Source organism: Rosa chinensis, chromosome 7 (genome assembly GCF_002994745.2).
Source record: "Rosa chinensis cultivar Old Blush chromosome 7, RchiOBHm-V2, whole genome shotgun sequence".
NCBI classification, from domain to species: domain Eukaryota; kingdom Viridiplantae; phylum Streptophyta; class Magnoliopsida; order Rosales; family Rosaceae; genus Rosa; species Rosa chinensis.
In genome coordinates, this window is record NC_037094.1 from 61,683,535 (window position 1) to 61,701,932 (window position 18,398).

The 18,398-nt window shown below is 38.2% G+C and overlaps 2 protein-coding genes across 2 annotated transcripts; both read left to right on the forward strand.

Moving 5' to 3' along the window:
- The first annotated feature begins 4,348 nt into the window (after positions 1–4,348).
- Positions 4,349–5,916, forward strand: LOC112175502 (aspartyl protease AED3). Its single transcript, XM_024313173.2, has one exon. The coding sequence runs from the start codon at positions 4,405–4,407 to the stop codon at positions 5,713–5,715; it is 1,311 nt and encodes a 436-aa protein (XP_024168941.1). The 5' UTR covers positions 4,349–4,404; the 3' UTR covers positions 5,716–5,916.
- A 2,405-nt stretch (positions 5,917–8,321) lies between these two features.
- Positions 8,322–9,014, forward strand: LOC112178355 (E3 ubiquitin-protein ligase CIP8). Its single transcript, XM_024316511.1, has one exon. The coding sequence runs from the start codon at positions 8,322–8,324 to the stop codon at positions 9,012–9,014; it is 693 nt and encodes a 230-aa protein (XP_024172279.1).
- The last annotated feature ends 9,384 nt before the right edge of the window (positions 9,015–18,398 follow it).

The window sequence follows — 18,398 nt, forward strand, 5'->3', positions numbered from 1 at the left end:
TCTCATTTTCTCATTGCGCTTTCTCGTAAATACCCATTTGTAACTGACAGGGTTCACATTGGGTGGTGTTTGGACTACTGGTTCGTAAACACTGCGCTTTTTCAGAGAATCTAGTTCTGCTTAGATTGCATCTTTCCATTTGAGCCAATCATATCTTTGTCTACATTCATCGACAGAGCGAGGTTCAAAGTCAATGCTTTTTACGATCTCAGTAGCTAATGCGAATGAAAATACATCGTCGATGATCGTTTCTCTTAGATCCCACAATTCATTGGTGTGCACATAATTTATGGAAATTTCCTTATTATCAAGTACCTGAGCCTTTTTAGGGGCTTGTGTTCTTCATGGACACTTTGCTCTTCTGTAATTACAGAATCATGAACTGTGGATCAGACATCAACGTTTTCAAAAGCGATGTCATTATGATTCAGATGTGCCTTTGATCTCATTTTTCTAGGAACTGAATATTTTGAACCTACAGGTCTGCCACGCTTCAGGCGTGCAACAGATGGCTCATTGGTCACCACACTATTTTGTCCAATTGGGACATCAAACCTCGCAGGTGCATTAGCTGCTGGGATGTGTGATCTTGTCACTTTTTCTATATTAGTAAATGCATCAGGCATTGTGTTAGCAACATCTTGAAGATGGAGGATCCTTCGCACTTTATTTTCACTTTGTGCCGTACGAGGATCAAAATGAGACATAGTGGGTACATCCCACGATAATTCACGACGTTCTTCAGGAACAGTCTTTTCTCCCCGACTCCCCCTAACAGCGGGAATAATGTCTCATCAAAGTGACAATCTGCAAATCGTGCAGTAAAGATATCATGTATCAGAGGTTTCAAATATCTAATGATAGATGGTGAATTGAAACCAACATAGATTCCTATCCTCCATTGAGAGCCCATTTTAGTATGTTGTGGCTATGCAATAAGCACATAAACAACACAACCAAAAACTCTTAAATGGGAGATATTGGGCTGATTCCTAAAAATATAAGAATATTGATGGTTGGCTATGGGCCTCAACCGAATTAATGATGCCACATGCAAAATGGCATGTCCCCATGCAGAAGTTTGCAACTTTGTTCTCATTAGTAAAGTCCGCGCGATTATCTGCAGGCGCTTAATAAGAGCTTCTGCCAAGCCATTTTGTGTTTGAACATGAGGGACTGGATGCTCAACCTCAATTCCCAAAGACATACAATAATCAACAAATGCTTGGGATGTAAATTCACCAGCATTATCTAATCGAATTGATTTGATATAATAATCTGGGAATTGTGCTTGTAATTTAATTATATGAGCAAGAAGCTTGGCAAATGCCATATTATGTGTTGACAAGAGACAAACATGTGACCATCTTATAGAAGCATCAATCAAGACCATAAAATATTGAAATGGTCCGCAAGATGGTTGTATAGGCCCACAAATGTCCTCTTGAATTCTTTGTAAAAATGATGGGAATTAATATCAATCTTTGCAAAAGATGGCTTAATGATCAACTTTCCTTGTGAACATGCTTTACGAGGATTGTTCCTTGGCAAGATAATATTCTTATTCAACAATGGGGTCCATTGGAATTTGTGATGATCCTACGCATCATGGAGGATCCAGGGTGACTCAAACAATCATGCCAAAGCATAAATGTATCTTGATCAGTGAACTTCTGGTTCACGATATGGTATGCCTTAATTGATTTAATGGTTGTATAATACAAACTAGATGAAAGGGCAACCAACCTTTCCAATATTTGCCTTTGACTGTAAGTATTGGAAGTAATGCAAAGATATTCCACATTGTTCTCATTTGTGGTTTCTATGTGGTACCCATTCAAGCGTATATCTTTAAAACTCAATAAATTCATTTTAGATCTGGAGGAGTATAATGCCTCTTGAATGGATAATTGAGTACCACTTGGCAACAGAATATGAGCTCTTCCGGAGCCTTCAATTAGCTCTGCATGACCTGAAATGGTTGTCACTTTAGCTCTCGTCAAACTTAAATTGGAGAAATATTTTCGATCTCGAAGGATCGAGTGCGTGGTTGCACTGTCTGCAAGACATATATCTTCTCCATCCTTTAGTTGAGAGCATCCATTTTCCATATTCAAGCTTGAATATGAATAAGCCATGTATGTACTCGAAGCTTCAAGTTCGAGACTTTATTATTACAACTTCTGGTTCTGAATTTTGGTGGTTTGAACTTCAGGTCAAACACTTAGTACTCGAAACTTCGGGTTCGAGACAAACCAACTAGGAACTTCGTATTCTAAATTTTTGGTGGTTTGAACTTGGGGTTCAAACGCTTAGCACTCGAAACTTCGGGTTCGAGATAGACCAATTAGAAACTTCGTGTTCTAAATTTTTGGTGGTTTGAACTTGGGGTTCAAACGTTTAGCACTCAAAAGTTTGGGTTCGAGATAGACCAATTAAGAACTTCGGTTCCTTTAAATGAATAAGGATATAAATGTAGCATAAACAAACACAAAGATGGTAATAAGTCAAGATGAAAATGAATGTGTACTTACCTCATTGATATGTGTGTCTAGCAAGATACCTAGAACAATTTGAATATTGATGCCCACTTGCACAATGAATGTTGTAGATGCGATTGCATTATTCGAATTGTTCATATCCTCGTGGGTTGGCATAAGAAACAATGGAGAATACCATATCAACAAAGAACAAGCAAGTTAAACTCTAGATCAAGAGCAAAGTTGCACCATATGATTCTTGAAACTCCGGGAGCTTATACGAGAGAATATCGTGCTGATAACGTGTTATAAAATGAGATAACTTACTTGCTGGAAAGTAAAGAATATGAAGAGAGTAGAATAGACGGGGAAAAAATGTGTGTCTTCTCATTCTCATTAGTTTCTTTTAAATATGGATAGAGTTATTTGATGATCACACTAACTTGGTGATCACTCGTATGGTAACTTGGTGATCACTCATAAGATGACTTGGTGATCACTCCAAAGGTTACTTGGTGACCATTCTTAGGGTTTCTTGGTGATCATTCACAAGCTTCCTTTATTTACATAATAGGCTCTAACTAATAAGTATTACATGTTGACCCAAATAATTATATGGACAGCCACATAATTGTAGTATTTACTACATTACTGTCTAACTAGTGGTAAGTTGATTAAATTTTCTTGCAGCTGCTTTGCTTAATCGGTGGCTATTGTCAATATCTATATGAACCCCTTATTTCTTCACATCTTGTGTTGATTAAGCCTCTCTTTAGATATTTTAACCAACATCTTGTAACACATCATAAAAAAAAAAAAAAAAAAAAAAATTAGCACACACTTCACACTAGAGTACGTATTTTGCGAGAACAAATGTTGGTGCGGAGTGTTCTTTCGATGGCACCACTAGATTCGCCGCGCTTACCAGCCACAAGATCAGCCGCGTTGAATTGCTAAGTATAGTTTATAGGTGATTGTAGTGGTTGTTGAAGGTTTTCAAATTGAAAGAAAGTTAAAACATCAAGAACCCCTCAAGTGTTGTTCTAACTGTATAGCTTCAGATCTGCAGTAGAACTAGTGAAACTACACATGTTAGGTCACATGATCTGATAATCATACTGCAATCTATGAAATCCACCGAGACTGATTTGATAGTAAGATGCTACTATGCTATTGCTCCTTCACAGTGGCACACCTTTACCAAGTAATGACAATTCTTTGGACCCGGTTTTAGAGCAGAGCAGAGCTGTTTGGAGTTCAGAACTTAGTTGTCTTCACTCTCTTACTTCCTCAATAATTCCGATAAGAATACAGTGTATTTTGTCATTGATTATTCACGGGGTCCGTCCTCATTACCAAACAACACATGCTTACTGATAGAAATTATTATGATAGCTTGATCTATTCTAATGGAAGTTTGCATCATGACTAGATTTTAATTCAAAGACCATAGAAGATCAAAATCCAAAAATTTATGTTGATTTCATACCAACTTGTCTATATAGTATAAAACATATAAGACGAGTGAATGAACACAAATGAATTGATCTTGTTTTTGAGTGTTGGAATACATATACAACATTAGGACTGAGAGACGTCGACTGAAGATTAAGACTACATAAAACAGTTAAATATGCGTTCCAAAGACGACAATTAAGAAAATGAAATCCTCCACTCAAGAATAATTTTTCTTTTGTAGTGTTTTCGTCATTTTTGAGTCATGTGACTCATGTCCCCAGAATTCTTCAAAATATCTCCAACGAGGTCCCATTCAAGAAAAAAGGACGTACTCTGCAAATGCCAATAACTCCAAGGGTGCTACAATAATTTAACCTCACCTATCTTCATATATAAACGTCTCATTATCTTCACTCAATTTATAACATTGTAACTTTCCTAGAGTCCATTTTCTTCAGTCCAAGTCATGGACTCAAAGATTTCTTGCTTTCTCTTCTTTGCTCTTCTAATCTCTCTCACCAAAGCTGTTGATCCTTGTGCTTCCCAAAGCTATGGCTCAGGTGACCTCTCCATAATTCCAACCTATAGCAAATGCTCTCCCTTAACTTCACCCAAGACCAACCCGTTCAACACAGTCCTGAACATGGCCTCCAAAGACCCGGAGCGGTTCAAGTACTTGTCAACCCTAGTGGCCCAAAAGACCACTTCGGCTCCAATTGCTTCGGGCCAACAGGTCCTAAACATTCCCAGCTACATAGTCCAGATCAAGTTGGGCACCCCGGGCCAGCTCATGTACATGGTTCTTGACACAAGCAACGACATTGCATGGGTCCCATGCTCGGGATGCACCGGGTGCTCCTCCACCACATTCTCGCCCAACACGTCCACAACTTACGGGCCATTGGACTGTTCGGTGCCTGAATGCGCCCAGGCCCGCGGGCTTTCGTGCCCGGCTGGGTCTCCCGTCAGGTGCTCATTTAACCAATCTTACGGTGGAGGCTCTTCATTTTCTGCCTCGCTCGTGCAAGATGTCTTGGGATTAGGAAAAGATGTCATTCCGAAATACTCTTTCGGGTGCATCAATTCCATCTCTGGCGGGAACATCCCGCCACAGGGGCTATTGGGCTTGGGCCGTGGATCCATGTCGTTGCTCTCGCAATCCGGATCGCTTTACTCGGGAGTGTTCTCATATTGTTTACCCAGTTTCAAATCTTACTACTTTTCCGGGTCCCTCAAGCTGGGCCCTGTCGGCCAGCCCAAGTCCATCAGAACCACCCCACTTCTCAAAAACCCTCGCCGGCCATCCTTGTATTACGTCAACCTCACCGGAATCAGCGTCGGCAAGGTCCTCGTGCCCATTGTCCCACAATTCCTAGCCTTTGACCCGACCACCGGCGCCGGAACCATCATAGACTCCGGCACAACAATCACCCGATTCGTGCCACCCGTCTACAACGCAATCCGAGACGAGTTCAGAAAACAAGTGAACACCACATTTTCGAGTTTGGGGGCATTCGACACTTGCTTCAACACCAACAACGAAGGCGTAGCGCCGGCCATTACGTTTCGTTTCACAGGCTTGGTGTTGACGTTGCCACTGGAGAACAGCTTGATTCACAGTAGCTCGGGGACGCTGGCTTGCTTGGCAATGGCAGCGGCGCCCAATAATGTCAACTCGGTGCTGAATGTGATAGCCAACTTGCAGCAGCAGAACCTTAGGATTCTGTTTGATGTTGCCAACTCTCGGTTGGGCATTGCCCGTGAGCTTTGTAATTAAGTAGTGGAAAATTGTAGCAAGGATTTTGGGTTGTCTTTCACTTTTTGTGTTTGAATTGTCACCATGCAAAGTTTGGTGAGTGGTGACAAATAAAAGGGCAGGATGAAGCCCTGCTCGTGATGTGTTCAATTTGGAGTTCCAAGCTGTTAATTACTATATGGTAATTATTTGGGGGTGAGTAATTGGAGCTTTTGATTGCGACTCTTATGTTAACGCAAATTAAGTTTAGCTTACAAATCGGAGGCCATCACATCACAGAGTCACGGATGCACTTCTAGTTTTTACATGTTTGTTGGCAAAATACTGCGATTGGACACATTTCTGCTGACAACTCCTCGGGCGACAAAACTTCCAATAAAAAAATATAGTATAAATGGTCACACCTTTGAGAGTTTCGTCCGCACTCCGCAGAGGTCACCAATGAGAAATAAAAATGGACACCAAAAAAAGTCCTCTGACAATGAATAATTGGTCGGAAAAAGCCTGCGATAAAAAAATTCAATAAAAGGGGTCAACGGGCTCTTGCCATTTAGGATGCATCACTCCAGCGCTTCACTTAACAATACTTGTATTAATGCTCTTTCACGGTTTATGACTTTATGCTTGTTTTTATTTAGTAATTTTGCTAGCCACTAAAAGACAAGAATTTATAAACAGAAGGATTAGAAATCCTAGTTTCAACTCCAATTTCTTTAATTCGCTTATCTTTTTTGTTGGTAAATATTGTAGTTTGAAGCTTGCTTGTAGGTAATTTTATTATTTTATGTATCATATGAATTTTATGTTTTGCCATTGAATTTTTTTATAATTCGATCTAGCTTGGTTCTGAATTGCAGAAAAATACATTGATTTATTTTGACTTTTGCTCACGAATCCTCAAAACTGAATCTGCCAATTATCTGTGTCCTCCAAATATCGAAATTCGTGCCACCAAACTTGTCAACCATATCTATGCACTCATAGCTCCCAATGAAACTTAAGAAGTGATAACTCCCTGGCTCTCTATAGCTCTCTCTCAAGCCAGTGGCGGATCCAGGATTCGAAAATAGTCTAGGCTAATTATAAGTGCACAAAAATTTGATTCCACCAACCCCAAATTAAACAAATAAAACCTCAATAGAACATGTCGATATGCATAGTAAAACACAAGAGTATTCCCAAAAACTCAATTTTACATAGAACAGGTAAGAATCGAAGTATCAAACAATCAACAATATCAAATCCTCAATCTTTTTCTTAATTCGGTTTAATTTTCAGAATCAAACACGAGCCCAAGTTATACTAACAACAAGTCAAGAACAACTAATATCAAGTTATCAACATTAAAGATGATATAGAAAACTGCCAGCTACTACTGCAAAGAGTATTCGTTTGATAAACTATTCAATTAGAAAACATCAAAGATGTTGTATCCTAATAGCTAATTAGATTGGGTTAAACATTATTACAAGGAAAACAGAAAATATTGGGTTCATTGACTTCATTCAAAGAGACAATCCCAAAATCAACACAAAGCAATGCGGTCAATGCCATCTACAAGAGAGGAGGTAAATCCTACCGACCTGAAGTGAATGAACTAACCAAAACCAATGCTAAATCATACATTTCATTCCAGCTCAGAGCCACTATCCAAAGGTAAGAATGCATAATCAACAACCCCATTAAACCAAAAAACCAATCAAGAGAGAAATCAGAGAATTGATCAGAAAAGAAAAGAAATGCCCCGCTGAGTCACCGTTTGGAGCAAATCAGAAAACAAAGCCTGTAAGATTGGATGAGGAAAGCCGTAGAAGATGACTGCAATGAAAGGAACTGCAGGAAGAAGAACTAGACTCGTGGGCTCGAGAAGAACTGACTGATGTGCCATTGTGCTGCCTGTGCATTCTAGGAGGCGAGGAACTGGTTGCAGTCTTGCAGATAAGATTTTTTTTTTTCTTTTTTCTTTGGACTAATATGAGCTGATGGTAAATATACCTATACTTGAGACTTTTTAGGCTCAAATCTCATCTAGGCTATAGCCCAGAGAGCCTTCCACATAGATACGCCACTGTCTCAAACAAAGTAAGCATAGTCGTTCTGGTTCGTATTCATATGACGAAAGTTTAAACATTTTTTTTTTTGTTACCCCCCCAATATATATCTTTCTTCTTTTAATTTAAGGTGAGAATAAAAGTGGGAAATATAATTACCGTTGGCAGGAATGAATAGGGGTGGAAAGAGGAATGCAGGGGGTTGGACAGCAAGAAATGGCACGTGCTCTTTTACAGCGAAATGACAGTTGGCAGGGATTTCTTGAGCGGCAAGAACGTGTTAGCTTAATCCTCACGCTTCTTAATAATCCGTACTTGAATAGGAAACCAATCCTTATATATTTCATCCCCTGCCCAAGTTTCTGTTTCTCACCGTTGCAAACTTTTTAGAAACTAAATTGCACGAAGTGCTCAATCCCCCCTTCTTATCTTTTGATTAGGTGGTAAATTGTTCATACCCAGACGATTGGCAATCAATCCTCTTTTGGTTCGGTTTCAAAATCATAAACCTCAAACAATCTTGATCGATCTTCTTCCCTCTGTTCTGTTCTTCTAGATCAAGATTAATTTGAGGAAATGGATCAGGAAATTGAGAATACTAGAACTGATTGCTGGTTGGAAAAGATCGAAGATCCTGAAATGGAGTTGGGTTGCACCAAGTTGGTGATGGAGATCGAGGCCACAATTACATACCCAGCCAGATATTCGGAGGAAGAAGAAGATGGAGATGATGAGGACTACTCCGATATCAATCAAATTCTAGCACAAGACAGCAACAGTTATGAGGACACACTCGAACTTAACTTCTTGATGGACGACAACAATGGAACCGCCCCGACTCGATTTATGATGGAACAAATATCTAGCAAGCTCTTCGACTTGAATGTTCCCTTTAGGGATCATGAATCCATAGCAGACAAAATATTGAACGATGTCTTTGCGGTGGCAAGAGATCCCAGTCGTAAAGCCGACGGCAAGATTTTGTGTATGAGGGCCGTCATCCATGCTTTTGGGGAAGAATTGGGAGATGAGGATATGGACATTGACCCTAAATTTGTGCCTGCAAGTAAATCGGCTTTGGAGAAATTGGAGAGGGCGATCGTTGTCCAAGTCTCAACGATGTGTTCGGTTTGTAGGGAGGAGCTTGTGGCTGGTTCCGAAGCAACTCGGATGCCGTGTTTGCATCTTTACCATGAGAGTTGCATTGTAGAGTGGCTGGGTAAAAGCAAGTACTGCCCACTGTGTCGATATTCCATGCCAAGTGATTAGTCAAGGAATTTATAATTTGATACTTGAAATTTGATATGTAGTTGATGATTGTTGACCATCTATTCAATGATATTATCCATTTTGTTTTTGAGAAGAATGATATTATCCATTTGATAGACAAAATTAGACTTTAAAAAAAAAGGAAAAAGAATTGTGCTCTAAAACTAACACTTTAGCTTTATATTTTGGATCTAACCACTCTTTAAGCCCTTTATGTAGTGCTCTAAAGTCAAAGTTCTTTTAAGCTGAAACTTGATTAATCTTTTGTAATACTCCCTATAATTACATGTGGTCATCCATAAAATAACTTTTTATTTCTTTTATTTTAGTACACCTTAAAAATTAAATAAGTATACATGTCATTTTAATTGTCAGGGATAAAAATGTCACACTAGAAATAAATAATTAAGAAAAAGAAAAGTATAACATAATTTTTAAGTAGAATATTTTGAGTTTGATTCACGGATGACTAGTTGTTATTTATTTTACTTGTTATGTGAATTTAAAAGACCACTCACTCTCTCTGTGATAATTACTTACTTTCACACCTATTGGTCTAGTGCTAGTTTTCATAATCTTTTATGTTAGGAAGCTAAAAGCACTCTAAAATATATATATATATATATATATATATATATTGGAGAGATAATTTATGGTACTGTAATGCTTATCATACATTCGTTTTACTTTTAATTGAACCAAAATTATAGTCTAATTGAACTAAAACTACTAAATTGACAACAAAGTTATCACATTAGTTTTACACTATTTACATATAATTGAACTAAAATTACAGTCTTAATAACAAATTGTTCACAAACTTGTAATAATGTCCTAGATGGAGTAATTACTTTGTACAAAACTAAGATTGCACAAAAAAATGACTCATATTATCATAATGACAATAAATTTGTTATCGTGTATGTAAATATGTGTATGATATACACATAGGTATCGTAGAATTTCTCATATTTTAGAAAGCAAAATGTTCATTTTAAAGGATATATTTCTTTTAGTGAAAAATGGATAAGTGGGTTTTATTCACCATCAAAAAGAGCCAAAGTTCCAACAACAATAAATTTCAGAGAATGGCACCTAGCGCTAGCTCTTCTAGGGTTTAGGAACATGCCTTCTTTTGGAAGTAAGGAATCCTGCATGTAGCTCCTCCATTTTTGTGGAGATTATCATAGGCTTAAGTCTACTTTGTTGTGTTTTTGCCGTTGCTATGCTTTCTGGTGGAGGACTTGTATGTTTATTAGGCGGTCCAGATTCTGATATTGGGATGGTTCCGGCGTGGGTCGAAACTGAGACTGTGCATCAGGGTGATTGGACTGGTAGAATTTTTGGAGCTGTGGTGGACAACAAGTAGCGCAGATATGAGGTTGTAGATGCAATTGCAATGGCGGTTAGCTATGGCTTCCAGGTTTGGGATGTCACTGATGGGGCTGGTTTTTTGGCTACGATACTAATAGGCGGTGGCTGCAAGGGGCTGGGCTGGTGTTGCAAGTAGGACTTCTAATGGGTTTGGTGTTGCAAGTGGATCACAAGGCAGGCAAAGAAGTCCCGGGAGAAGATCAACCCAGATTGTGATGTGGGTGGAGCTAGTATTGTAGTTGGATGTTTTGCCATCGGCGAACTTAGTGTTTCGGTAGAGGCCGGTGGGAGAGACTGTAGTGGCAGCAGCTCTGGTAATGACGAGGGTGGGGTTGGCAATGGTCATAACCTAAAGAAAGTGGAATCCACTTTGGCTAGGGCTCCTTCCAAACTAGAGAGTTTGATAAACTTGGGCCAGGATTCATTGGAGTGAAGATTCGGTTGAAAATTTAGTTTTTTATTTATTTATTTTGGATTAAATTTTATTTAGTCCCTATACTCTGATGCTGTCATCGTTTCAATCCCTGAAATTTCAATTTAATCCATAAAGTCCTTGGCCTATCAATTTCACTCCAATAGGCCCACTCCATTAACAGGCTGACATGGCACAAATTTGGACACCAACTCAGCTCCATGGATGGTAAAATGTCAAGAATACCCCTAATTTCCCCCTTTTATTTTTTTTTAATCATCTCTATTTTCTTTTTGCTGCAACATCTTCCTCACCTCATTGAAAAAACCTCTTCTTCCTCACACCGAATCTCCCAAAACCCAAATCCCTGTCGCCCTTTTCCCCCACCATCGTCACTTGATCGCTCTGTTTCCTCGATCCCAAAATCGACGACATTAGTTTGCATGTCCTTCGGCACACTGACACCAGCCACCGATCAGTTAATCTTGACCGGAACGATGAAGTGGTTCAATGACCAGAAGGGATTCAGGTTCACCACCCCGGAGAACGGCGGTGAGCAGCTCTCTGTGTCCACCAATCCTCGATATGAACTATAGGCTTCCGGACTCTTGGCAACGGCGAGTCCATTGAGTTCCAGATCAGGACTGACAACATCGAGTTTCAGTATTGGTGGAGCAATTCATACTGAGAGTTCCACGTTTTTTATTTCGGATTCTTTAAGCTTGGTAAGTTGCTGCCTTGCGCCCTTGCTTCGATTTCTGGGTTCGACTCTCTTTAAGCTTGGTTCGAATTGCATATGTTTTTCCTTGTATATGAGATGAAATTTCACTATGCCAAAATCCTTATCAGACGACAGACAGAAACTGTTGTCTGATTTGGAGTGCCACCGTTCTAGAGCGAGCCGTTGTCTGTTGAAAATTCAGATAACGGTGGAACACAGTTGTCTGATAAACAAACAGGCAACGGGTATGTGTTATAACTGTTGTGTGATGGCTCGACAGATGGCTCGGCAGATGCCATGCGCAGCTGCGCAGCAGTTGAAGCGCTACCTTCAGACAACAGTGTCAGTTTTAAGCTGTTGTATGTTAAGCGTGTCAGACAACATATTTTTATTTTGTCTGTCGTCTGATTGATCTTCAAACTTCAGTTCTTGGACTACATCTGTTGTGTGATTAACTTTAGGACAACAGAGTTCAATTGATTCTGTTGTGTGATTAACTTTTACGACAACAGAGTTCAATCAATTCTGTTGTGTGATTAACTTTTAGGACAACAGAGTTCAATTAATTCTGTTGTCTGAGTATAAATTAGAAGACACTGATTTGTTAAAAATCGATGTGTGATATGATTGATTACAATGTGTTTTTGTCCTATTTTTGTTACCTGATCATTGTTTGATCAGAATTAGGCAAAATTAATGCTCTATTATTACCTAAATAATGGTACATCTAGATCGTTGATCAATTGGAAAGAAAGCACATTGCAAATGCTCAAATGAGTAATCAAACCTATTTCATATATCTCTTAATGTTAAAAGCATTTCCCAAAAGCTTATACAACTACGTAAAACATGCCACATATAGAGTTTGTGCAGGAACTTGGTTTCAATAGCCAACATATTGATACAAACTCTTGTCTTCCCACTATTCCAGGAACTTAGTCTGTGCAGCCATGGTGTCAAGCCTTTAAAGTTGAAGCGAGTGGTTTGCAATTTCTGTCCAAATGTCCAACCAAAGACACCTCAGCCAAAAAAGCCAGTCCAGAACCTATATACAAACAAATAAGCTTCAGAAAGTTGAAATTCCTTTCTATCCATCAGAACACAACCTTCTGCATGCCATCCAAAAGTGCATATAACCAATTGTTATGCTTATGATTTAAATATTGAAAGTTGCAAGTCAAGTTGTCCAAATATAAATGTACTAGCAGCCAAAAACACCAACAATAATATATGAAACATGGAAATATGTTACAGAACACTACATAACGAGTCCATGGTCTTCATCACAGTTATAATTGAAAATGAAAGAACAAGGGACATAAACATAATACTTCATAGTTACGAAGCCAGAGGCTTTTAAGTGGGAACACAAATGTACAGTATTTGAATATGGTTAGACATCAGAGCAGTGGTTAAATCGCCGCCACCATTCTAGCAACCTAGCTGCTAAAGAAAATGTACAAACCTAATATTAAATTCTCAGACCAAACCACAGGTGGTAAGCGCGGAGTTGGTGAACAAATGACACGAGGAGCCAAAGCAATGTTCTGCCCTCCTTGGTAATCACAAGGGAAAATTATTCAGCCAAGAGGGGCTGAACTTGAAAGAAAATGAAGGTCTTTCTGTCTCCAGGAGGTTGAATGGCTGTTGGTTTATGCACTTACTGATCAAGTTTATCCCCAAAGGCAATTTAACTCCCCTGAATTTCCATTTATCAAAGGAAAATGGTGCTAGCTTCTAGAGCATCACCACCACAAATCAGAATACAGAGCTCATTGTAAGAATTGAGTATGTTACTTCACTGAAAGTTGAGAAAGAATATACATGTTGTATCCTTGTCATTGCTAGTTTCAAGTATGGGATTGACTTAAGTCCAGATTACTCATATGAGTTTGTTTTCGCTAATAGGGAAGTTAGGTACTCTGTGGACATGAGGCAAGATTTTGGCCAACCAAATAATTTATACCCAACAGAACAATAAATAAACAAATACATGGTGAAGTAAGTTTACTTTGGTCATCAATTAGGACAAATATAATTCTAAATGCCTTAGAAGACAATATGATTGGAGAACACTATAGTTTCTTGCTCCTTATATATATTCAATAACTTTGATGGCAGAATTTAAGGGATGATTTATTAACATGTTTAACAAAGGAAAAAAAAAACAAATATTCTAGTAGATAACAGTTATATAATTTCAAATGTGGCCAGAACATTAACTCAACCTAGTGCTAATCATATCATCTCCAAGCAATCATCTAAAGCATACACTACTTGTGACTTGACTTCAATGTATGCATACAAAATTAAGAACAAGTAAACAAAATATAACCTCCTACTCTACGTACCTGCATACTAGAATATATTGCAAGCTCCAACTTGTAAGGCTTGGTAGGTTTGTGGGAACCACATGGAAAAACAACAACCCAACTGCAGGGAAGCCAACAGGTATAAATACAAGTGACCATTCAGACAATTAATAATAACAAGCAAGAGCTGCATAATCTTCTTCAAAGCATATCAAGCAATCTGTCATATGCTCATGAACTTACAAACCAGAAAACACTGCTTAGTATACATTAGAAAACGAATTGCAATTTGAGCTCATAATACGAATAATCCTTGAGCCAAAAAAATCATACCTGAAGTTTAACAAAAGGGTAATGGTATCCTACAGCATTGACATTCGATTTTCTTTTGAGACCCACTTTTAGAATCAGAAGCAAATTTCGACCCAGATTTGTTGTTCTTAGAACTTTGATCGATTCCTCCCTGCAACTCGAAAACCAAAACCAACTTCAGAACAACAAAAAAATCTAAACTTTATCTCAATCTAACACCTCAATGAAATCAGTTGTCTTACTACTTCCATGGTGGAAAAGAAACATAAAGCATACAATGGATTTGGTGATGTAGTTAAATATGCTTAATTGAAGCGTGCTGTGTTTGGGCAATTTCAATTGGTGTCACAATAACAAATATAGAAAGGAAACATTATATTATATTAAGCTGTGTCTACCTTTTTGTGTTCTGTAGAGGGACGAATTAACATCAAGAAGGTTTTGTTAGAACTTGGATAGCTGAATTGCATACCCAGCTTCCCTTGGTGTTAAAGGTTTAATCTTTTCGTCCCTAATTTATATCAAACAACTAAACTCCAAACTAACCACAGTAATATATCTAAATGCAACATAAAACATTATAATCTGTAAAGTAAAAGAGCAAGTCTCTCTCTTTCACTCTCAGTTCCATAGCAACATATATACCATTCTTTTTTGCAGCAACCATATCTCTCATTTGCTTCAACTCCAATTCTTCATTATCAGCTTGCATTCTTGTAGCACTCCTACGATGAATTGGAAAATTGGAAACAACCCAAGTTAGAAAATAGACAAGAAAACTTAAATAAGAAGAGAAACCCAGTAACCAGAACATAAAAAAGGTTGAGAATTTACTTACAAAATGGTGGAATCTGTAAGAGGGTCCTTTTGGTTTTGAAGAAGAGCTTGAAAAATGGTTTGTTTCACTACTACAATTATGGGATACAAGGACACCAAATAAGGACACATAATATGTGTGGAGTCCTTGAAGGGTTATAAGGACACCCAGCGTGTAAATGATAGTTTTAAAAGGGTGGAGACTATTTCAACGACACAACCGACGTGTTTAATGCTGCGTTTCACTTCGCGCGCGAGCTGGCTCCCTCCCCAAATTTCAATTCCCTCCTCCCAAATTTCACTTCCCTCTTCCCCCAAATTTTCGACTTCCCACTTTAATTGAAACCCACTAGAAGAGAAAAGATGTTGTTTCACTTCCCTCCTCATGCTCTCAGATTTCTTCTTCTCCCAAAAACCTCTCAGACCCCAGCACCACCGCGATGACCTCGACCGAGACGGAGGATGCCGTATGACGTCGCACCGCCATCAACGATTACCTGAAGAGGTTACTCCAGCACAAGGAGCTCCAAGTCCGCGTAGGTCAGATTTGCACTCCAAACCCTCTTCCATCCAACTACAAATGTTCCCAATTTGTTCAATTTTTAGTCTAGGGTTTCGATTCCGATTTTCAATTCAACCAATTTTGTGCCCTAGTTGTTAATTTTGGTTGATGTAGTTTCTGGGCAGTGGGTTTCTGTGTGAATTGGGAAATTTTAGATGGTATGAGGAATTTGTTTGGGTCTGAATTGCATGTTTCGGGTTTTGCAGTGCGAGAAAACTTGCAAGGAGCTAAGAACGATTTTGGGAAAACTGAAGATGATTTGAAGTCGCTTCAAAGTGTTGGTCAGATTATAGGGGAAGTTCTGAGACCTCTCGATTATGAACACTGTAAGTAAAGCTTGGACCTTTGTTTGTCTAGAACATAAACATAGTTCCTGGAAACTCTTGGTGATTATGATTTTGTTAGGATTGATCGGCCTCTAAGTAGAAAATGGAAACTTTTGGTGAATGTAATTTTGTTAGAGCTGCTTCGTGTTTGAGAAGTGTGGAAGTGATTATGTTTTGGATATGACTACTCTAACTATTATGAGGGCTCTTCCTAGAGAGGTAATTACGATTCTATTACTAATGATATGAATTGACATTGTATCTGTCTACTCTTGAACATTCTTGCTTAATTTGACTTGCAGGACAAATGCCATAATTGATAATCCCAGTATTAGTTTTATTCTGAAGCATAAATAATGTAGGTTGTTAAAGTGAAATCACCCATCTTAAGGTCTGGTAATTCATTCTCTATTATATATATATATATATATATATATATATATATATATATATCGTATTTGAAACTGGAGAAATGAACAAAAGTAATTACATGTGGGAAAGGAATAGATATGCAGAAGGCAGTGAGTCATATTGCTGCAGTCCAATATTTTCCCAACCATTTCTAGAAGTGCGAGGTATTTATGTTTTCTGATAATATTGGCTTTAGCATGGGTAGATTTTTGTGTTTTCCAAATAACACAATTTTAACAAATTTTGGTTACCTATTGATGAGTTAATGTTCTAGATTAAATTCTTTTTAGACAACGTCTTGCTAGTGAATCTCATATCTACTTGATCTTCAGATAGTGAATCTGGAAATGGTACACATCCACCCTTCACTTTAAAAAGTCCTATCTTTCTGAAGGCAGGGAAGAATGAAATTGCTCTACTCAGCATGACAGTTGGTCTGCAAGTACATTTTGCTTCTTCTGATTGCCATGCTATATTACCTCTTAACTGTTTATTCAGGTAATAATGGATGCAGAATCCTGGTTATTTGTAATAAAGGGATGTTTCTAGTGGGTAACCTGAAAAAGCATTTGACCACATTGATGGTCGACTCTCTAGAATATGGTCTTCTTTTTTTCTTCAAATGAAGATATAATCTTTAGAAAAGTTTCCTGGCATGTATATACATATTATAGCTGGCTCTTTAGCAGTCAATTCTTTATCTTTTTTGCCCGAATGCTACATTTTCAGTGACTTAGTGCTCTTTTCTTTGTACTCTAATTAATGTTCCAGTGTAAACTTTTTTTTTTTGTTCAGTCCTATCAGACTTTGTTTCATGAGGGAGAGTGCTTTTTGCACATTGTCTCTTTACTAAATGGTAACCTTGATGATGCTAATGGAGAGACTTTGGTTCTGGGTGTCTTCAAACTCTTACCTGTTTGCTTGCAAGCAATGACACATCAAAGGTAATTTATCTTTAGACCTAGATGGACATCTTGTCTCCTGTATTATAATGTTTTGTTTTACTTTCCTATCCAAATAAGATAATCCTTCCCCCCCCCCCCCCCCTCATTTGGTTTTGTTTCTGTTAGTTAGCCATTGTTGAATCTTTGATTGCTTCGTATATGTTAACATGGTTGATTGCAGACAATAAGTTGACCTTAGCTTATTGGTTCACCGTTTCATTACATCTTTTATATAATTGAGTAAAGGGACAAAATGATCTAAAGTTCCAAAGAATGAATGACAAAGTAGGGCTTCATCCCATTCAGCTTCTTTTTTTCTCTCTCTCCTTAACAGTTAATACACACTCATACACAGATGAACCGGTTTACAGCTGAAGTGGTCAACTAGTTGTAGAAAAATAAAGAAGTGAGTTTTGAGTTTGAATATTGATCTTGAAAGGGTGTATGTTCATGGTCGAATTTGAACGGAAGACAAAACCGACTAAAAGGATCATGATACCGTGCTAATTTGCAGTTCAGCCCCTTTTCAAAAAGAAAAATAGTTTATTGTCTATCCCCTTCTTTTGCCCTGGCAAACTTTGCCTTCTGTCTCCACAAGGATCCTTCTCAATTCTCAAGGTATAACCTTTCTCTTTCAGTCATTGAGGATCATTCACTGCCCTCCTTTCCCCAAGCATCCAAAAAGAGATCTTGCCCCCACTGAAAATTCTAAATACAGCTCTCTCTATGCATGTGCCCTGGTGCAACTACATGTCAATACAATATTGGAGGCATACATGCATGGATGAACAAATTGTCAATGATCCTGATTTGTTCCTTGCAGTTACTGTATTGTTTCGAGTTAACATAAGCATCATATACTCTGTATATTTGCTTATCCTTGTTTATTTGATGTTGTTGCAGCCTGAATTATCTGCGCTCGTAGAAGCCTTTGAACAGTGTGCTTGCAATCCTGATGTTTATGTAGAGGTGTAAGTTTTTCAATATACTCTTTAACTCTGGGCCTGCTGAAGATTGTTAAATGTGAAATTTGATTTTTTTTTTGTTCTATTCCTTGCATGTGTTGATCAAGCAAATAATGTGATTTTCTGTAATATTCAGTGCTGCAGGGTGACTCACTATAGCATTTGCAGAGGTTTCTTCTTTCTTTCCTATCTCTATATATATGCACAATTAATATGTTCAAATTTACAT

What these genes read in the sequence shown, in the direction of transcription:
- LOC112178355 (XM_024316511.1), top strand. Translation starts at nt 8,322, where the DNA reads ATGGATCAGGAAATTGAGAATACTAGAACTGATTGCTGGTTGGAAAAG.
- LOC112175502 (XM_024313173.2), top strand. Translation starts at nt 4,405, where the DNA reads ATGGACTCAAAGATTTCTTGCTTTCTCTTCTTTGCTCTTCTAATCTCT.